Source organism: Pararge aegeria, chromosome 9 (genome assembly GCF_905163445.1).
Source record: "Pararge aegeria chromosome 9, ilParAegt1.1, whole genome shotgun sequence".
In the NCBI taxonomy this organism is placed as follows: domain Eukaryota; kingdom Metazoa; phylum Arthropoda; class Insecta; order Lepidoptera; family Nymphalidae; genus Pararge; species Pararge aegeria.
Window position 1 is genome coordinate 13196067 of NC_053188.1, and position 17615 is coordinate 13213681.

The 17615-nt window shown below is 35.8% G+C and overlaps 1 protein-coding gene across 1 annotated transcript; it reads left to right on the forward strand.

Moving 5' to 3' along the window:
• The first annotated feature begins 1156 nt into the window (after positions 1-1156).
• On the forward strand, positions 1157-9169 carry LOC120626567 (STAM-binding protein-like A). The gene is made up of 9 exons (XM_039894119.1): positions 1157-1414; positions 2160-2427; positions 3242-3367; positions 4048-4184; positions 4996-5152; positions 6218-6355; positions 6889-7001; positions 7067-7169; positions 7632-9169. The coding sequence occupies exons 1-9, from the start codon at positions 1290-1292 to the stop codon at positions 7692-7694; spliced, it is 1230 nt and encodes a 409-aa protein (XP_039750053.1). The 5' UTR covers positions 1157-1289; the 3' UTR covers positions 7695-9169.
• Positions 9170-17615: the final 8446 nt, after the last annotated feature.

The following is a 17615-nucleotide window of genomic DNA, read 5'->3' on the forward strand; positions in this document are numbered from 1 at the left end:
TGTGAATGCGACGGATGCTATCCATTTGTCTATTTACTTCTCTGTCTACGCCCTCAGCGCTATAAGCCAAAAAACAAAGTTTCAAAGACATTCAAAAAAAAAAAGCTAAAAAATAATAATTTTATTATTCCTACTACCTGAATTCGTTGATACACGTTGTAATGATTTACAACAAAACAATGCTAATAACTTTTCATCATGTTTATTTTTTCCAACGCTAACCCTACTACGGACTGTTTTCATGAATAGTTATATATTGTATTTAAATAATTTCCCGGTAGCTATAAAGGTATTAACTATTTTTTTTATAACGTTATTTTTTTTATATAATATAAAAAAATTAAATAAAGTATTGTGTAGTAAAATGTAGGTAATATGCGTGATGATTTATGTCCGTCTATGATTTTTATAATGTAAAACAATTGCTACGTAATAAATTCGTTAGCTTCGCTTATTATTGATTTTCTACTATTTTTCTGTTGGTTCTATGGCGTTTGCTACACATAATCCATCAGTTACCTTTTCTCTATATTTTTTTTTTCAAGATTACAGCTTTTATTGTAAAATTCTTGGCGGTAATATTACCTCCCCAAATTTCATTATAATGTTCTTAATAATCCAATATGGTGATAATATAAACCTATAGTGGGTCGATACATTTTGCTTTTGATACCTCAAACTCTAGAGCGAGTAGAGGCAAATTTTTCAATAGAGTTCCAGCCCTAACGCAGTGGGTAAACTGGTAAATACAAATATCGCTTACTGAATCAGCAGCAGTGGTATTTAATATCTCTATAATACCTAAATCACGTGTTCGTTTACGGACAATGACTATGCCGAATAAAATGTGTACAAATACGATGCAAGGGAAATTTGTACTGCAATAGGGTATTATGCCAAAAACGGAGCATACAAACCTTAGAATTTTTCGCAACAGTAAAGATCATATAAATAGTAAAAATTATGTTAAGACATTTATAAAAAAAATAAAAAACTGTCACTAGATTTAATGTGAATGTGTAAGTACCTATCTAATTTTCTGAGTTGTACATTTGTGATGTGTGATTTGATGAACTGGAATTGTCAATGTCAAACTTGGACGACAAATTCTATTTGAATGACATACGTCACTCAATGTCAAAGTCAGCAATATCAATGGAAAATCAAATATATTGTTACTAATCTAAGAATAATAAATTCAGGCTTAATTCAGCCGCTTGCCTAATTTCCCTCGTGCATGCAGTCCGACTGACTACTATCACGCACATTAGAGTGAATAAGTTACAAAAATGCAGTCAAATGAAAAGCGACCAAAAACTATGGATCTTGCATCATTGGAGCCGGCAGCCAGGGTTAAACAGCTCGCTAACTTTGGAGCTATGGTGGAAGTTGACCCTAATGTACCACCAAGAAGGTAGTATCGAACGTATACGGCCTTGGAACCTTTAATTGTTATGATTTTTTTTCCATGACTCATAGTATTTTCCAAGCTTTAAATTACCAATACTTATTACTAGTGTAAATAACATTGTTGTGTTATTATTGTAAAGAACCTCTTGTAGGTTTTAATGTTACTTGGTCATCAATAATCAGCAGGGCTATCAATAGAAAATGTGTGGATTGAATTTATCACTAATTAGATTGAAGTAGTTAAGTACAGATCAGTAATGTAATAATACCAATCTACTTACTGAATTAATTAAATAATAAATGTTCAGTTGTGTGCCCAACCCACATTACCAAACCATTGCGCTTTGTAGCAGTGTGGTGTTATTGAGCCACAAGCTAATTTTGCTTTAATTCCCTATTCTTTTTAAATACCATATCATCTCTGAGGATGATATTCAACATCCTATTATACTTTGCACAAGGTATTCCAAATAAGATGAAATTTAAAATACAAAAACTTATTATTCAAAGTCTGTGACTAATTTGATTAGTGGATATTTTTAAGATACTTGATAGATGTGGATTAAAATAAACATCTTACTATGATAACATATTAAAATGATTTTAACTGGTTAATTAAAATAATTATGATTATAATTTTTCTTTCTTACCATCAGTTAGGCCATCTGCTTGGTTTGTCAATTATTATGACTATAAAAATATTTTTTTTTTTAATTTGTGTCGGAGAAAAATGAATTGTGTATTTACAGGTACTACCGTTCAGGGTTAGAGATGGTGAGGATGGCAAATGTGTATCTAGCCGAGGGTAGCCTTGAAAACGCATACATGTTATATTTAAAGTTTATGACACTATTCTTAGAAAAGATAAGAAAACATCCAGAGTATGTCACAGTACCTTCTGATGTAAAAGCTGTAAATCAAGCGATGCTAAAGGAGGTAATGCCAAAAGCTGAAAAACTGAAGCAGAAACTCTTAGACCAATATGCAAAAGAACATGCAAACTATAAAGAATATGAGGTATTTCAAATGTTGTTTTTTTTATACATACTAATATATTATGTAAAATTGTTATTGTAAAGTGTTCTTAGTCACTTTCTAGGAAGCTAGACGTTTATGTGCCTAATAAGTTAAGATTGCTGTTGATGTTATACAAAAAAAAGTTACTGTGTCATCATCAACATTATATCAACCTATTACCAGCCATTACAGTGCAACGCAGCTACATGGGTGTCCTCCCAAAATGAGAAGGGGCAAAGGTCTATCATGCAGGCCCACTGCGGTTTGGTGGATTCCACACACCTTTAAGAACATTCTCGAGAACTTTGAGGAATGCAGTTTTCCTCACAATTAATGAAAACACATAACTTAGAAAAATTCGAATTGCGTGCTGTGATTGGAACTCAGCCCAGTTACTGTGTACTTATATATATATTTTGGCTAAACCGCTCCACAAATAAACCAACTGATCATCATAATCATAACATTCCTCCTGCTGGTCACAGGCCTCTCTCATAAGAGACCGTAGACCATTGGCTCCAATGCAATTTTTTGGATAAGTTGGTGAAAAAGCTAGTTGGTTATTATTATCACTGATATCATTAAAGGTTATCAGGACCAATCACTCGGCCAATTTCTTGACTTATGTTACATTAGGTATCACATTTTGTCAGATAAGTTACGAACATAATTTTATTTTTATTTCATCAGCTACCATTAGTATCAGCCGGTTACAAAACAAGTTCATTAAACAATTAAATCCCTTTTTTTTACTGTGGTTTGAGTTATTTCTTCATTCTTCTTTCGTAAATTATATTGAGTAAATATGATTTAGGAAAAAAGAAAATTAGCAGAAGCAGCAAAAAGGAAGCAGGAACAAGAAGATGCTAAGCTTGCTCAGCGGCTTCAGGCTGATGAAAACAGACAGGACGGCCACACAACACCTCATCTACTTAATGCAGTGAGTTAATCATGTTCTTTTGTACTCTGACCTCTCAATCTTGACTCTTTGTGGAGTTTCATTCCGCGCAGTTATTGTGTTAACCTTGTGTTGACTTTCAACCACCTTTGCAAAATATCTCATCATCATCAGCCATTGTGCGTTTACTGCTGGACATAGGCCTCTTTCAAGCAGCGCCAACTTTTCCTATTTTCGGCCGACACTTCGTTTACCGAAAAAATATCTGATGTACCATAAATAATAAATCAATAATTATTTATGCTATTATTATCAAACATAAGTTTGTCATATACTCTAAAGATAGGAACAAACAGTTGGATGTTTTTAATATGTAAAAGGTGTATTTATATTTTTTAATTTACATTGGTGAAACACCGGAGTATACGTAGCTAGTTGTTCATAACAATTAAAATTCATGATTTACAGTTTCCTTCGTCCTTGAGCTGAGGTAATTGTATTACATGTGTGATTATTATTTTCAAATGTTTTATATGTTGACCAATTGCATAATAAGTTATCAATAAAAATAAAGCAATGAATACACTATACATAAGTTTACCATTGCATTACTGGTTGACTAGTTTTTCAAATAGTGTCCAAGCATTTTTATGTTTTTTTTTTCATTTACCATGTGGGTGGGCTATTTGTTGGGTAATATTTTTGTTTTTAAATGTGTACAGGAAGAGTGGGCCGTGTCACCATCAGCTCCTCCAGTCGACGGCGTACTGTACCCAGACGACTTCGCGAGCGAGCCGCCGAGAGCACCCCCGCAAAGTTACCATCCCACACCGCCTCTCATACCGCCTTCAAGGCCTCAGTAAGTCACATTATATATATATGTATATATTTATTTATTGTTTTATATTTCACGACCTACCTGGCGCAACGGTGAGCGCTGTGAATTTAAGTAGTAGGTCCCGGGATCGATACCCGTCAGGGGCAATTTGGGAATTTATAATTCTGAATTATCTTCGGTCCGCTCTGGCGGGAGGCTTTCGCCGTGGCTAGTTACAACCCTACCGACAAGGACGTGCCGCTAAGCGATTTAGTGTTACCGTGCGATGGCGCGTTAAACCGATTAGGTTTATGATACCGTACTCCGTAACAAGTTGGCCCGCTACCACCTTAGACTGCATCATCACTCACAACCAGATGAGTTTGCAATCAAGGGCTTAACTTGTACTGGAATAAAAAAAAAAACGTCTGAGTGCCTAGTGTGAGATTTTCTTATTCGATCGCGTGAAAGTAAACTACGATTCATATAGTATAGATAAAGCGCCACCTAGTGACAAACCTGTTTCCCATTATTGTAGCGTTCTTTCATTAATAAACGTAGGTATAAAAACACATACTTGGCACTCTGTTCTTGGATGCTAGTAGCATTATTATGTCTCGCTCGCATTTATCAGCTCTTACTTGCTGGCTACCGGACATTTCGACAAGCGAAGTGAACGAAGATATTAATGATAAGTGTTTATTATTCATTGAAATATTGATCAGTCGTCTAAGTACCCATAACACAAGCTACGCGTACTTCTAGGCTAGATGGCGTTGTGTGTCGTCGTCGTGGTATCTTTATTTATTTATTCCGGTGTAACTGTATAGAAAAATAATACATTAACTTCCAGTGACGCTGGCATAAACGACTTTGTGTCGCCACTGGTGTCCGAGCGCCGGTTGCGGCAAGTCGTGGTGCCGGCGGGACTCCTGTCCCGCTTCCTAGCGCTCGCGGCGCCCAACACTGCACGGAACGTCGAGCTCTGTGGCATCCTCGCGGGCATACTGGTTTGTGTATATCCATACTAATATTGTATTTCCAATATTTATATAGGGAGCGAATTTTGGACCACATTCCGCACCAACAAGTGCAGTCACGAGTATTGAAGTTTTTGGCCACATTTCAAGGAATAAGGGGTCGATTGTACGATGATTGGTGGTGCAAGTATAGGTCGAAGGAAAAAGTACAAGTGGGCGGTCACCTACTAGATGGACAGATGGTGAAATCGTTGACTCAAAAGTGAAGAAGACTCGTGCGGGAAGCCATGCGATCCAATGAAGCCTAACGCCATACAATTCATTATTAGCAGCCACAACCATTTTGCCAAAAATGGTCGACTAAGAAGAGAAGATACTGATATTAAAAAAAGTTATTTGTGTATTTTAAATTAATATTGTCGCCTTATTTGTTCAATCTATATGTATAGTATAGTATTACAATTTCATAAAAGATATTTTTTTCCTGGTTTATTATGAGTTACAGAATAATTCGGTGTTCTAAAGTTTTATCGGATCGCCCGCCGGTAGAAAACAATAATAAGTTACATATGTACTTCTTATTCAAAGTTAGAATACACCTAAACAAAACGGTTATTTTAGAGCTACAAAGCTGATTAAAAATATATAAAAAAAAAAAATAGCATAAAACATAAATGGCGGCATATACTAATGCACGTTTACACTTCTGTGTTGTAATGAGATCGCATACTCGTCCTCATCAACATTATTAACCCAGTTTGGGAGAAGGGATGAAAGTGATTGATGATTTTACACCATAGCTCCGACAAATTATAACCGATTTAAATAATTATTTTTGTACTATAGAGGTTGTAATATGTGTTTAATTTTGCCCAATCTTTGTGTAGATCTGATGAATGTGGTTGGAGATAGAGGAAATAACTCCTCAGAGGATAGCAGTAAACCCCTCATTTAAGGCTTAGCGATACTGAATACTTTAATTTTTTTTAGAACTACAACTAAATTGAATGCCGCATCAAAAAAACTAAATCAAACGCATTTGTATTTTTATATGCATTTTAAGTTTTATAAAAAGGGTGACTTATCTAAATTTAGGAGCGAGATCAGCTGAAAATAACGCACGTGGTGGTGCCTAAGCAGACGGGCACTCCGGACTCTTGCGTCACCAATAATGAGGAGGAAATCTTCCACTATCAGGACCAGCACAACCTCATCACCCTCGGCTGGATACATGTGAGTTGAATTCAGTATCCTTTGCTTTGCAATTCCCTACATTTTTGTGGAAAGTTTATGTTTGTGACGCGGTGCGATTGCGTTGTATCTCTCTCGCTCACACAGGGCGGTGCGCTCGCTCGCACCTAAAGAAAAGTAGAAGCCGCTCCGCTGGACCGCGGTCATGATTGGAAATGTGCGTTATCTCGGTGTAAAAGTTCCAAATACAAGGAGTGTCAAACCTCAACAATCTCCTCAACCTCAATTTAGAATTTTTGAATTTTGAATTTAGTTTAAATTTTTTTTTAGTTTAAATCTAAAATAAATTAAAAAAAAAAATCGGTGCATTAAAAACCCAATATCGGCAGCGATATGTATCAAGGAAATAGGAGTAGATAATATACTATTTAATTAAACAAATAGTATTTTAAACCTTTATAACAACTTTGGTACAATACAAATAGTATAAAAGTTGTTATACCCATAGGCCATAGTTGTAGTGGCTAAAACTGCGGGGACACAGCTATTTTATAAATAAAATGGAATGTTTGCAGACTCACCCAACGCAGACCGCATTTCTCTCTTCAGTTGACCTCCACACACAGTGCTCGTACCAGCTGATGATGCCTGAAGCGATCGCCATCGTGTGCGCACCCAAATATAACGAGTAAGTCATACATAGAAATCGGATATACAGTGTTGATATTAATTTTCAACGTTTTGCTTTCGTAGGACAGGATATTTTGCACTGACGCCGGACTACGGCATGCAGTTCATCGCTAATTGTAGACAAAGTGGATTCCATCCGCATCCAAACGATCCACCCTTGTTTTACGTAAGTCTCATTAATTTTTAGTGTTCTTCATAGCAAAAGTTTTTATTTTATTTTAATATCAAAGCAGCGTCACCTCATTGCCAAGTGTATATGTTAACTAAGATTTATATCATATTGAAGGAGCGCCATCTAGTGACAATACTGGGAAACCGTAGTGTCACTAGATGGCGCTGTTTCGATACCATATTTTTTTACAAGGAGATTTATGACGACCTCCCCGGCGTAGCACTGTTGTTTTAAGTGGGAGGTCCCGGGCCCCGGCAGGAGCAATTTAAGAATTTATATTTTCGGAGTTTTTTCTGGTATGGTCTGGTGGGATGCTTCTTGCGTTGTGCAGGTGACGCAGGTGGTCTTGGAAAACTATTTATGGTTACTTTTTTAAATTCCACGAAAAGTTAACCCTAAGTTTCAATATAAATTAAATAAATATAAAATAAATAGGTATATATTTTTTAATTCCAGACTGTAAATCACATACGGTTAGACCAGATGGCGCCAATCGAAATGGTGGACCTCCGGAGATGAATTCACACACACAGACAACTACACACATAATGCCTTGCTAGAATAGTTTACTTAGCTTCTAAAGCTTTCCTTGTCAATTGTACACTTTTATACGAGAACACATACCTATTTATTTTTAGATCTATCTATCTCTTAGCCGTTTTCACACAAACCACGCTGTTATTGGGGCACGTAAAACCTGTCACGAAATGGAAAATATAAAATGGGCCTACTAAGAAACTATGAGGAGTACGGCAGAGTTATTCAAATTTAGCTAGCCACTGTGGAATGTTGCCATCAAATTGCAAGTTAACGGCTTGTACTGTAAAATGACTGCTCTGGTATAGCTTTTTGTGGCAGAGCACGTCCGGGGCAGTACTACCACCATGCATATTTCTGCCGTTAAGCAGTAATGTCGCAATGCTGTGTTCCGGTCTGAAGGGCGTAGTTGCCGGTGTAATTAAAGGCACGTCGTGGAATGTTGACATAAAATTGCAAGTTAACGGCCCGTACTGTAAAATGACTGCTCTGGTATAGCTTTTTGTGGCAGAGCACGTCCGGGGCAGTACTACCACCATGCATATTTCTGCCGTTAAGCAGTAATGTCGCAATGCTGTGTTCCGGTCTGAAGGGCGTAGTTGCCGGTGTAATTAAAGGCACGTCGTGGAATGTTGACATAAAATTGCAAGTTAACGGCCCGTACTGTAAAATGACTGCTCTGGTATAGCTTTTTGTGGCAGAGCACGTCCGGGGCAGTACTACCACCATGCATATTTCTGCCGTTAAGCAGTAATGTCGCAATGCTGTGTTCCGGTCTGAAGGGCGTAGTTGCCGGTGTAATTAAAGGCACGTCGTGGAATGTTGACATAAAATTGCAAGTTAACGGCCCGTACTGTAAAATGACTGCTCTGGTATAGCTTTTTGTGGCAGAGCACGTCTGGGGCAGTACTACCACCATGCATATTTCTGCCGTTAAGCAGTAATGTCGCAATGCTGTGTTCCGGTCTGAAGGGCGTAGTTGCCGGTGTAATTAAAGGCACATCGTGGAATGTTGACATACAATTGCAAGTTAACGGCGCGTACTGTAAAATAACTGCTCTGGTATAGCTTTTTGTGGCAGGGCTCGTCCGGGGCAGTATTACCACCATGCATATTTCTGCCGCTAAGCAGCATTGTCGCAATGCTGTGTTCCGGTCTGAAGGGCGTAGTTGCCGGTGTAATTAAAGGCACGTCGTGGAATGTTGACATAAAATTGCAAGTTAACGGCTCGTACTGTAAAATGACTGCTCTGGTATAGCTTTTTGTGGCAGAGCACGTCCGGGGCAGTACTACCACCATGCATATTTCTGCCGTTAAGCAGTAATGTCGCAATGCTGTGTTCCAGTCTGAAAGGTGTAGTTACATGAGGCTGAACACCTACAGCTCGGGTTGTTGGACACAACTTTGCAGGATGTGTTAAAGTGACGTGGGAAGTGTTGCTCTGTTTATTCGATGGTTTTCCACTTACCATCAGGTGGGCTATCAAATTCAAAATTCTAATTAAAAATTTCTTTATTCATGTAGGCCTATCACAGGCACTTATGAAGCGTTGATACATATATGTTTACATAATTGTAAGGACATGGTGATAAATTCCTTCGCCAACTTAAACCTAAAGCTACAAGGGTTCCAAACGCGCCCTGGTCTAAGAAGAGCCCACAACAAACCTAGCCGGGTATTTTTTTTTGTTATCACCATCTCACAGTAAATTTATATTAAGCTTTCTGCTTGGTAAATCAATTAATAATTTAAAAAAAAGAACAGTGCAGGTATTGCCGTCTCATTTGTATAAATAAATCTCTGAACCAAATTGATGCCTTGTGTACAGTGGCGTGCACAGGGTTTTTGACCAGGGTATGCATAAAGCAGGTGCTTGGCATAAAATGGAAAAAATCCCCTCCAATACGAGTTATATAAAATTATTTGGGTATGCAGTGCTTTTGTGCATGTATGAAGTGCACGCCACTGCTTGTGTATATATGTATGTAGAACTTCAGATTTCTGAAGATAATAATAAGGAAAATACAATTGAACTAAAATTGATTGGAGTTTTATCAATATTAAAATGATAAAGAGTTTGCTTCTATATCTGTATTCTGTACAAGCTATTATCAGCAACTGTATGTTTCGATTCTTCTTTTTGTTTACAAGAGATACCCCGCGACTTCGTCCTCGAATGAGTCAACCTTAAAAGGTAGAACTTTTAAAGAGGAACAAGTACGTTATTATTTCGGCGTAACTTTTCAGGCATCGGAAGCTTCCAAAAGGAATATTGTTTTCCCTTTTTGCAATATTTTTCACAGCTGTTCCGCTCCTATTAGTCGAAGCTTGATTTATAGCCTGCCTCGATAAGTTGACAATACAACACAAAAAGATTTTTCCAATTCGAACCACTAGTTCCTGAGATTAGTGCGTACAACCAAACAATCTCTTCAGCTTTATAATATTGGTATACAAGAACAGATTTTGACAAGTTATTGTCATTAACTATAATAATGTTAATATTCTTCTTCTATTTTCTAAAACTTTACCACTGCAATTAAAGAGTATTTATTAATAAATAAAATCTTTATTTGGAACTTTTTATAATGGCTCTATGGCAAAGACAAATTATGCCATAGTAAAAATTACGCTGCATAAACCATGTATGTATAAATTAATATAAATAAAAAGATCTTAAAGATGTTGTAAAGACATGTTCTTCGACAGATATCAAAGACACGATTCATATATTTTTTCAGAAATTCAGAAAGTGGCGGCCAAGAAATAATTTTTTTTATTGTAACTCTGACAGTGTTTATAACATATTTATTGTGACCACTTCACCTTATACATAATTAGCCAATATATTTCCTAATAAGTCGCGAGTATCACGCGACTTATTGGGAAATATATTATAAATGTGAAAGTTTGTATGGATATGTGGTTGTTTGTTACTCCTTCACGCAAAACCAACTGAACCAATTCCACTGATATTTGGAATGGCCATAGATTATACCCAGATTAAAACATAGGCTTTTTATCCCGAAAAATGTACAGCTCTGGGGGATTTACAAAAACCACAGAAAAATGCAGAGGAAGCCGCAGGCAACAGCTAGTAAATAATACGTGTGTATTTTTATTTTGTTGTACAAAAAATATAAATCCAAAGAAAAAGTTAAAAGAACTTAGTAAGAATTTCCTATGGTTGGCAAAAAAACATAGAATTCAGATAAAACCAAGGTCAAAAGTACTACATTGCCGTCCTTACGAAAAGTGAAAACTATAAAAAAAATTCTACATTGTCCTAGACAGCTTTTAGGTATACATCGGGAATTTCGTGTTTTTACTCAGCAGTAAATCAAACATACATCTAAGCATAGTGGCTACACCATGTTAAGGTCTGTGGTTTGTGAGCCTACTTATTGCACTTATCGTTATCGTTAAAGGGGCAGTAAAGCTTCGGTGTCATAATAAAAAAATGTTTAGCCAGATAAGTTCTAATGAAATCCAGCTAAGTAAGTTTGGCTGACATTTTCATATTTGGACCCAAATTTTATGACATGTAGCTAGGTACCTATATGATATGTCGGTAACTAATTTCGATACTTTAGAAGTGCCACTAATGTTTTTGTTTATATAACAATGCACCATGTTTCGTGTTAGAAGTGTGTATGTGCATCTATGGACAGAGTAGGATATGTGACTAGTCGCGTTTACTTGTAAAGTATTCATAAATTATAAACGGTGAATATAATTAAGTATTTGTGTACGGTTTATACGCTTACATAGTGATTAAATAAATTATTTAACAATATGTTTTAATTATTAGAGTTAGTTTTATCCTTTATGGATCTCCCCGTACCATTCGTTGCGGAATTGTATGGAGCCGGTCCGAAAAAGCTTTATATTTATGGGAGTAAGGTTGAAAATAGCATGTTACTTCGGCCGAGCCAAGCAAGCGATATCAGTTTTACCCTTAATTTATACTGATACTAGGTTCTTGGTCTGCTTTTATTAAGGTTTTTACAGAACCCGTGGGAACCGTTTGTTTTCTTGGGATAAACAGAAGCCTATGTTACTCTCCGTCCTTTCAACTAACTCTGACAAAAATTAAGTTGATTGGTTGTTTAGTTAGAGAGTGAAGGAAGAACAAACATACAAACATACTTTCGCATTTATATTATTAGTAAGGAAATGCGAAGTTGTGTGTTGAGTGTATTTGTCTGTTACACCAATTTGTTTATCCAGCGATAGCTCGTATCCTGGAGATGATACCTCGAGAAAATCACCCGGGAACCGTTTACGGGAGAATTAATAAAATAACATTTACAACTAAACCGATCTCGGTTTTTTGGTGTATACATATAGCTTGCATCCTGGTGAATGATATAGGATACTTTATAGCCCCGCACGGCTAGCATGGTTTAAAAACATTTGTATCCCTGGAGACAGGACAGGATGTAATTCTCCAAAGTCAGAAAGTCAAAGTCAAATATATCTTCATTCAATCAGGCTCTTAGATGGTATTTATAATGCGTACATTACATGAAAAATGTGTACACGGTAGTGAGATGATGGCGATAACTATATTCATAAACTTAAAGCTACGAAAAGGAACGCATCTAAGAAGAAGCCCACAACAAATTAAGCCGGGTATTCTTTTTGTTATCACGATCTCACATTGTCATTTAAAATTATTGGAAGAGCACTTATTCAGAGCCATGACTTTTCTATAATTTGAGAATTCTCCTATAGCTTTATAAACTCTCCGAGAATCCGTGCGATAATCAACGAGGGTAAACTTATATTGCCTGTTGCCATGTTCTGACAGGTGGACATGTTAATTTGATATCTTGTCAGGGGGTGTAATTTTTATCTCCTGCTTATACCTACTTGCCGTGCAGGAAAATAAACGTGTTGCACGCAAAACGCAAACGTTTAAAAAGGTACGTCAGCAAACACGGACATTAGCTCTTAAGGACCAACTAAAGAAGAGTCTTTATGGGGAGACTGTAGTACGTGACCCGAATCGACGTTTTAATAAAACACATTAAGAATCACATACCGTATAACGTATGTGATTCTTAATTCGGCTATAAACATATCTTAACTATATTAAAGGGTCTTAAAGTAGTACTATCTTTTTCAAAATCTTACAGTACGAAAGGGATGGATATATCTTTAGACGCATAATTTGTATTAAGCTTTAACATTCAAGTATAACCAAATAAGCACCACTTATGGTCTTTTATAGGTATACTACTTTATAAATGTGTTTATGCGTGTTTAGATTAACGTAACTATATGAATCTATGTTTGTATGTTTAAACGCGCTTATATCGGTAACTTCTTAGTTTAAGAAAGTTTAATTCTTAATTTAAGCTGGTGAAATTTCAGAGCTAGTTTATTACTTTCCTAAAGTTAAACTGTTAAGCTATATAGTTATGTATGTAACATAGTATTTTAGAGCGCACAATGTGCGTCAACTTTGCTGTGCAATATTTTCTAGTTCATCAACTTCATCACAAAATATTGAGTATGCGGAAGACTGAAATGTTTTAATAGACAATTGTATTGTAGAATTAGTAGTAGCACCTAGAGCTTTTTGTGACAGAGCTTAATGCTCATCCGGGGAAGTATTACCGCCAGGCTTATTTCTGCCGCTACGAAGCATCGTTGCAATGCTGTGTTCCGGTCTGAAGGGCGTGGTTGCCGGTGTAATTACAGTCACATGAGGCTTAACGCCTCAGGTTAATGGCCACAGGGCGGCACGTTGCAGGACGTTTTCCTTCCATGCCCTTTGAAAGTGCTGCTCTGTTATAGGCGATGGTTTTACAATTACAATCGTGAAGGCCATGAGCTTATACCGTCAATTATTATTAAAAAAAACTACCAAGGTTACTGCGATAGGGTAATGCGTTGTGTATCAAAAATAATTAAATAGGGGAGAGCACTGATATCTATAGTAAGAGTTTTTACTCAGTTTAGGTACCAGTGATTCAACCAAACATAGTAGGTTTCTGTCACTATTTAATAATCGTGTGATTAAATAATTTTTATTATTATTATTATTTAATGACGGCGGCTCTGCAACGATATAAGGTCGGCGGCCTTTTATATGTACTATATATACCTACCTTCTGTGCAATATAATTATTATTTGTATGTAAAACTAAAATTTTAGTTGATTGCCATTTTCTTATAAAAATAAGGAAACTAAATACTCGTATGAAGGTATTATTTCGTTTATAAGTTTATAATATGTGATATTTGTATTTAAACTTAAACATAAGTTTAATTAGAATTAAAAATGTAAATAATTTTTATTTCTGAGAGTTCTATGACTTATTGTGAGGCCTTTACTCCCGCAGTGGACTGATTTTGGACATTGATGTAGGTACTTGGTAAAACCTTTGCTCGTGAATAAAGTATTAGTTTTTGAGCTTCGGCCATACCAGGTTTGCCCTTTAAATCGCCCTGAATATTATAATTCATATCGTATTTTGTATATTCATACAGATATTATATACTTTTAATTCTTTATGCGTGCTGGGTAATGGTTAAAGGTCGGGCCTGTAAAATTGGCTCCAAGTAGTATACACTAGCCAGTCGGTAGAAGAAAATTTGTACGTGTAAATTAGACCTGAATTGTATGATCTGTGCGGACCAATGTAAATAAAGGACATTTTAGTTTAACATTAATTTTATTTATTGCACTCCGTTACTATGTGATATGATATGTTAACATTGGCAGTGATGCGAACGGTATACAGTTGAAGCATCTACTATATTACTTATGTTACTACATAAAAAATTAAAGAAACACCTTTTTAAGGTAAGCGCACACGGCGACGCGCCCTAACGCAACGCATTGATTGATCGCATTGCAATATCATTCTTGTGCTATGGCGTGATTATCAAGTACTCAAGTTAGCCCTTGACTGGAATCTCACCTACTGGTAAGCAGAGCCTGATTAATCAAGCGCGGGGCAAGTAGCAAAATCTTTAAAAGAGCGCTTGATCTGCTACGGGTTCTTAAGTACAAGGTGGTAAAAATACAATTCAATACTCAATACGTATCTTAAATACGTATAAATGTATCTTAAATATAATACGTATTTGCAATTTTGTGGGTAATTATTAGTGTAGTAAATTACTATAGGCGATGTCTGTGCGTGTCTGTCTGTCTGTCTGTCAGTCAGTCACTCGGGCAGAGATCGGGTATTAAATATGCGGGGCCCCCTTTCGCGCGGGGTCCGTAGCAATTTCTTCTCTTGCTATATGGTTAACACCGGCACTGCTGGTGATGATGCCGGTGACGACAGATCAGAATACAGTATTCACCCCTCAATTTCCTCGGGGTGTCCTACGAGGTCCTCGTCCTCTGTGCTACTACTACTTCTGGGATGACCAACCTGTGTGCACAGCGTGGTGATTATGAACAAACCTTCCGTTAGAAGATGCTTTTGTCTAATGGACAAAAGCATCTTCTAATGGATCTTCGAATGGACTAGATGTTTTTCTACTGATAATTTCGAGTTTTACATATTTTCGCACTATTGCATGTAGTGTATTTGTCTATACAAAATGAACTAAAGCGATGACTGGAGGATTAATGTCCAGCGCTGCGCTGCAACTCGCCCCGTCATCGTTTGCGGTAGCTAGCAAAGGATGCAGGAAGAGACCAATCAAGCTGCTGACAGATCGCGCGATCATTTTATTCTTATCATCTGATTGGTCTATTTCTATACGTCCTCTGCTTCAACTAGTAGCAATGTATAGTCCATTCTCTACTCGCTTCTCATGTCCGTCAGCTGGACAATCTTTGAATTTCAAGATCATATAATATTTAAACCTCCTCAGCTTAATCGCTTAAGTTCTTACAGCTAAAAAACTTCTTACAGTGAAAGCTTTAAGGAACTAACAACCCCCTGTGTTTATATTTTCCCACAATTTCAACATGATTCGTATTGCGTAAGATTCTTATTATTAACGACTTACATCTATACATCTTTTAGTGTCACATAGGAACTAAGTACTTTATATTATTATATGCCTATTTGGAAAAGATACAATAGAAAACAGCGACTTCTGCATTACTGCATACAAAAATTTGAACTTGACATTGGTGCCAATTCTCTTGTACATCAATCTCTTTACTAAACCAAGCTTTCAGGCTTTAATAAAAAAGTAGATCTATTTTTATCACAATACTGCTTGGATAAGGATAGTCGTACTTTGGAAACTGTTAATTTAGTTTAATTCAATTCAATTTAAATTCTTGTTTGTGGCTTTTGTCTGTGCCAACTGGGCACAAGGCACTTCGCCAATGTATTGTAGATGGAGAAGGCACGAAGGAGATTTATCGGTGAAAGTAATGAAAGTTAATTTTGAATATGTACCAATAAATATTAGTTTCATTCAGAGATCTGTGTACCACTTACTTGTAGCACCAGTGTTGTCAATACTGTAGTACACAAATGACATAATAACAATAAGTCATAATAAATAAACAATTACTGTCTTTCTTTCATAAAAATTGCCAATTTTCCACGGCAAACATTGAAAAACCACAGAATAGTACTGCCTTTAGACCTGTCAAATTAGTTTATTCAAGAGATTTCAATAGTCAATTGCGATTTGAAATCTACATTACAACTAAAACCCTGATATAATATTATGCTGATCCTTTAAACAAAATAACAGAATAGAAGATAGTGTACCTATCAACACAAAACGAGTCACAGAGCCGCAAGGTACAAGTGGCGCAAGATACTGGCGCTTGGAAAAGGCCAGTAGATTTGATAGGTTAAGATAAAAACGAAATTAGTGACAAATATTCATATCTACTTAAAAGTACTTAAAACAATTTACAAAAACAACGTTTACAATTATTAACCAAAGACTAATATCTAATAATCTAAGGCAACATGACGATTAAAAGCGATTGAAAATAGGTAAGGGTATAGGTATAGGTCTAACAAACCTACTTATTGCTTAAGTTTACCCTAATGTAGGTATTGCTTATTAAAATATTAGGTATAATAGGTAACCTTATGGTAACATCTAGATATAATACTCGTTAAAAAGAAATGATTATCAATATCACAAGTACCTACCTAACGTATATTTCACTTTTCATATAAGAGTAAAAAAAAAAAATCAACCAAAAAATAATAAATATGGCAATGGCATCTAATTGTAATGACGCGACACCACTCTTTTCTGTGTTTATGGATGCGGGTGAATAATTGTTTACATGGAATGTAGACCGGGTATTTTTTTATGGAAACAGTACTCTGTTATTCATATAGGTAAATGTATTGATCCCAGGAAGTTGTAGTTGTAGAAGAAAAGTTCCCTTACCAACTAGACATGTATAAATATATTATTTAGTTCTAATAATTAAAGCAATTTACACACTACAATTTAATAAGGCACTCGGTGCATTTAAACCATCATAATACATTAGTTATTAGTTGGTACCTTAATCCTAATAAATAGTTTCCATACCGCAGATAACATTCCGACATTATTGAATATATATATTTATAATTTTGAATATAAATATAATATATTATAAATATAATATAATATATTATATATTTTAATAGGTATATTTAAATACATATTAATAATGTTATTTTTTTTAACACTACCATATTTTTGTTTTCTATCTGTATATTTTATTAAGTATAGCTAATTATATTAGAAAAGGAAAAATTTGTACGTAAACTAATTTCCTTACGTAGTATCGAACCGAACAAGTAAAAAGCATAAAATCTATTCCCGATTGACAACTTGGGAAATATCATTTATGAATAATTTTATTTGTACAGTAAACGGTGCATCCATCTATATGATACAGTTAAACCTTTATTTCATATTATTTTAGTACCTATTTCAAGTCATATATCATTA

Bases quoted from the DNA above. Each gene is read 5' to 3' on its own strand.
- LOC120626567 (XM_039894119.1), top strand. From the start codon at position 1,290: ATGCAGTCAAATGAAAAGCGACCAAAAACTATGGATCTTGCATCATTG. The intron at 2,428-3,241 runs GTATTTCAAATG...AATATGATTTAG, and splicing joins CAAACTATAAAGAATATGAG to GAAAAAAGAAAATTAGCAGA. The intron at 7,002-7,066 runs GTAAGTCATACA...TTGCTTTCGTAG, and splicing joins TGCGCACCCAAATATAACGA to GACAGGATATTTTGCACTGA.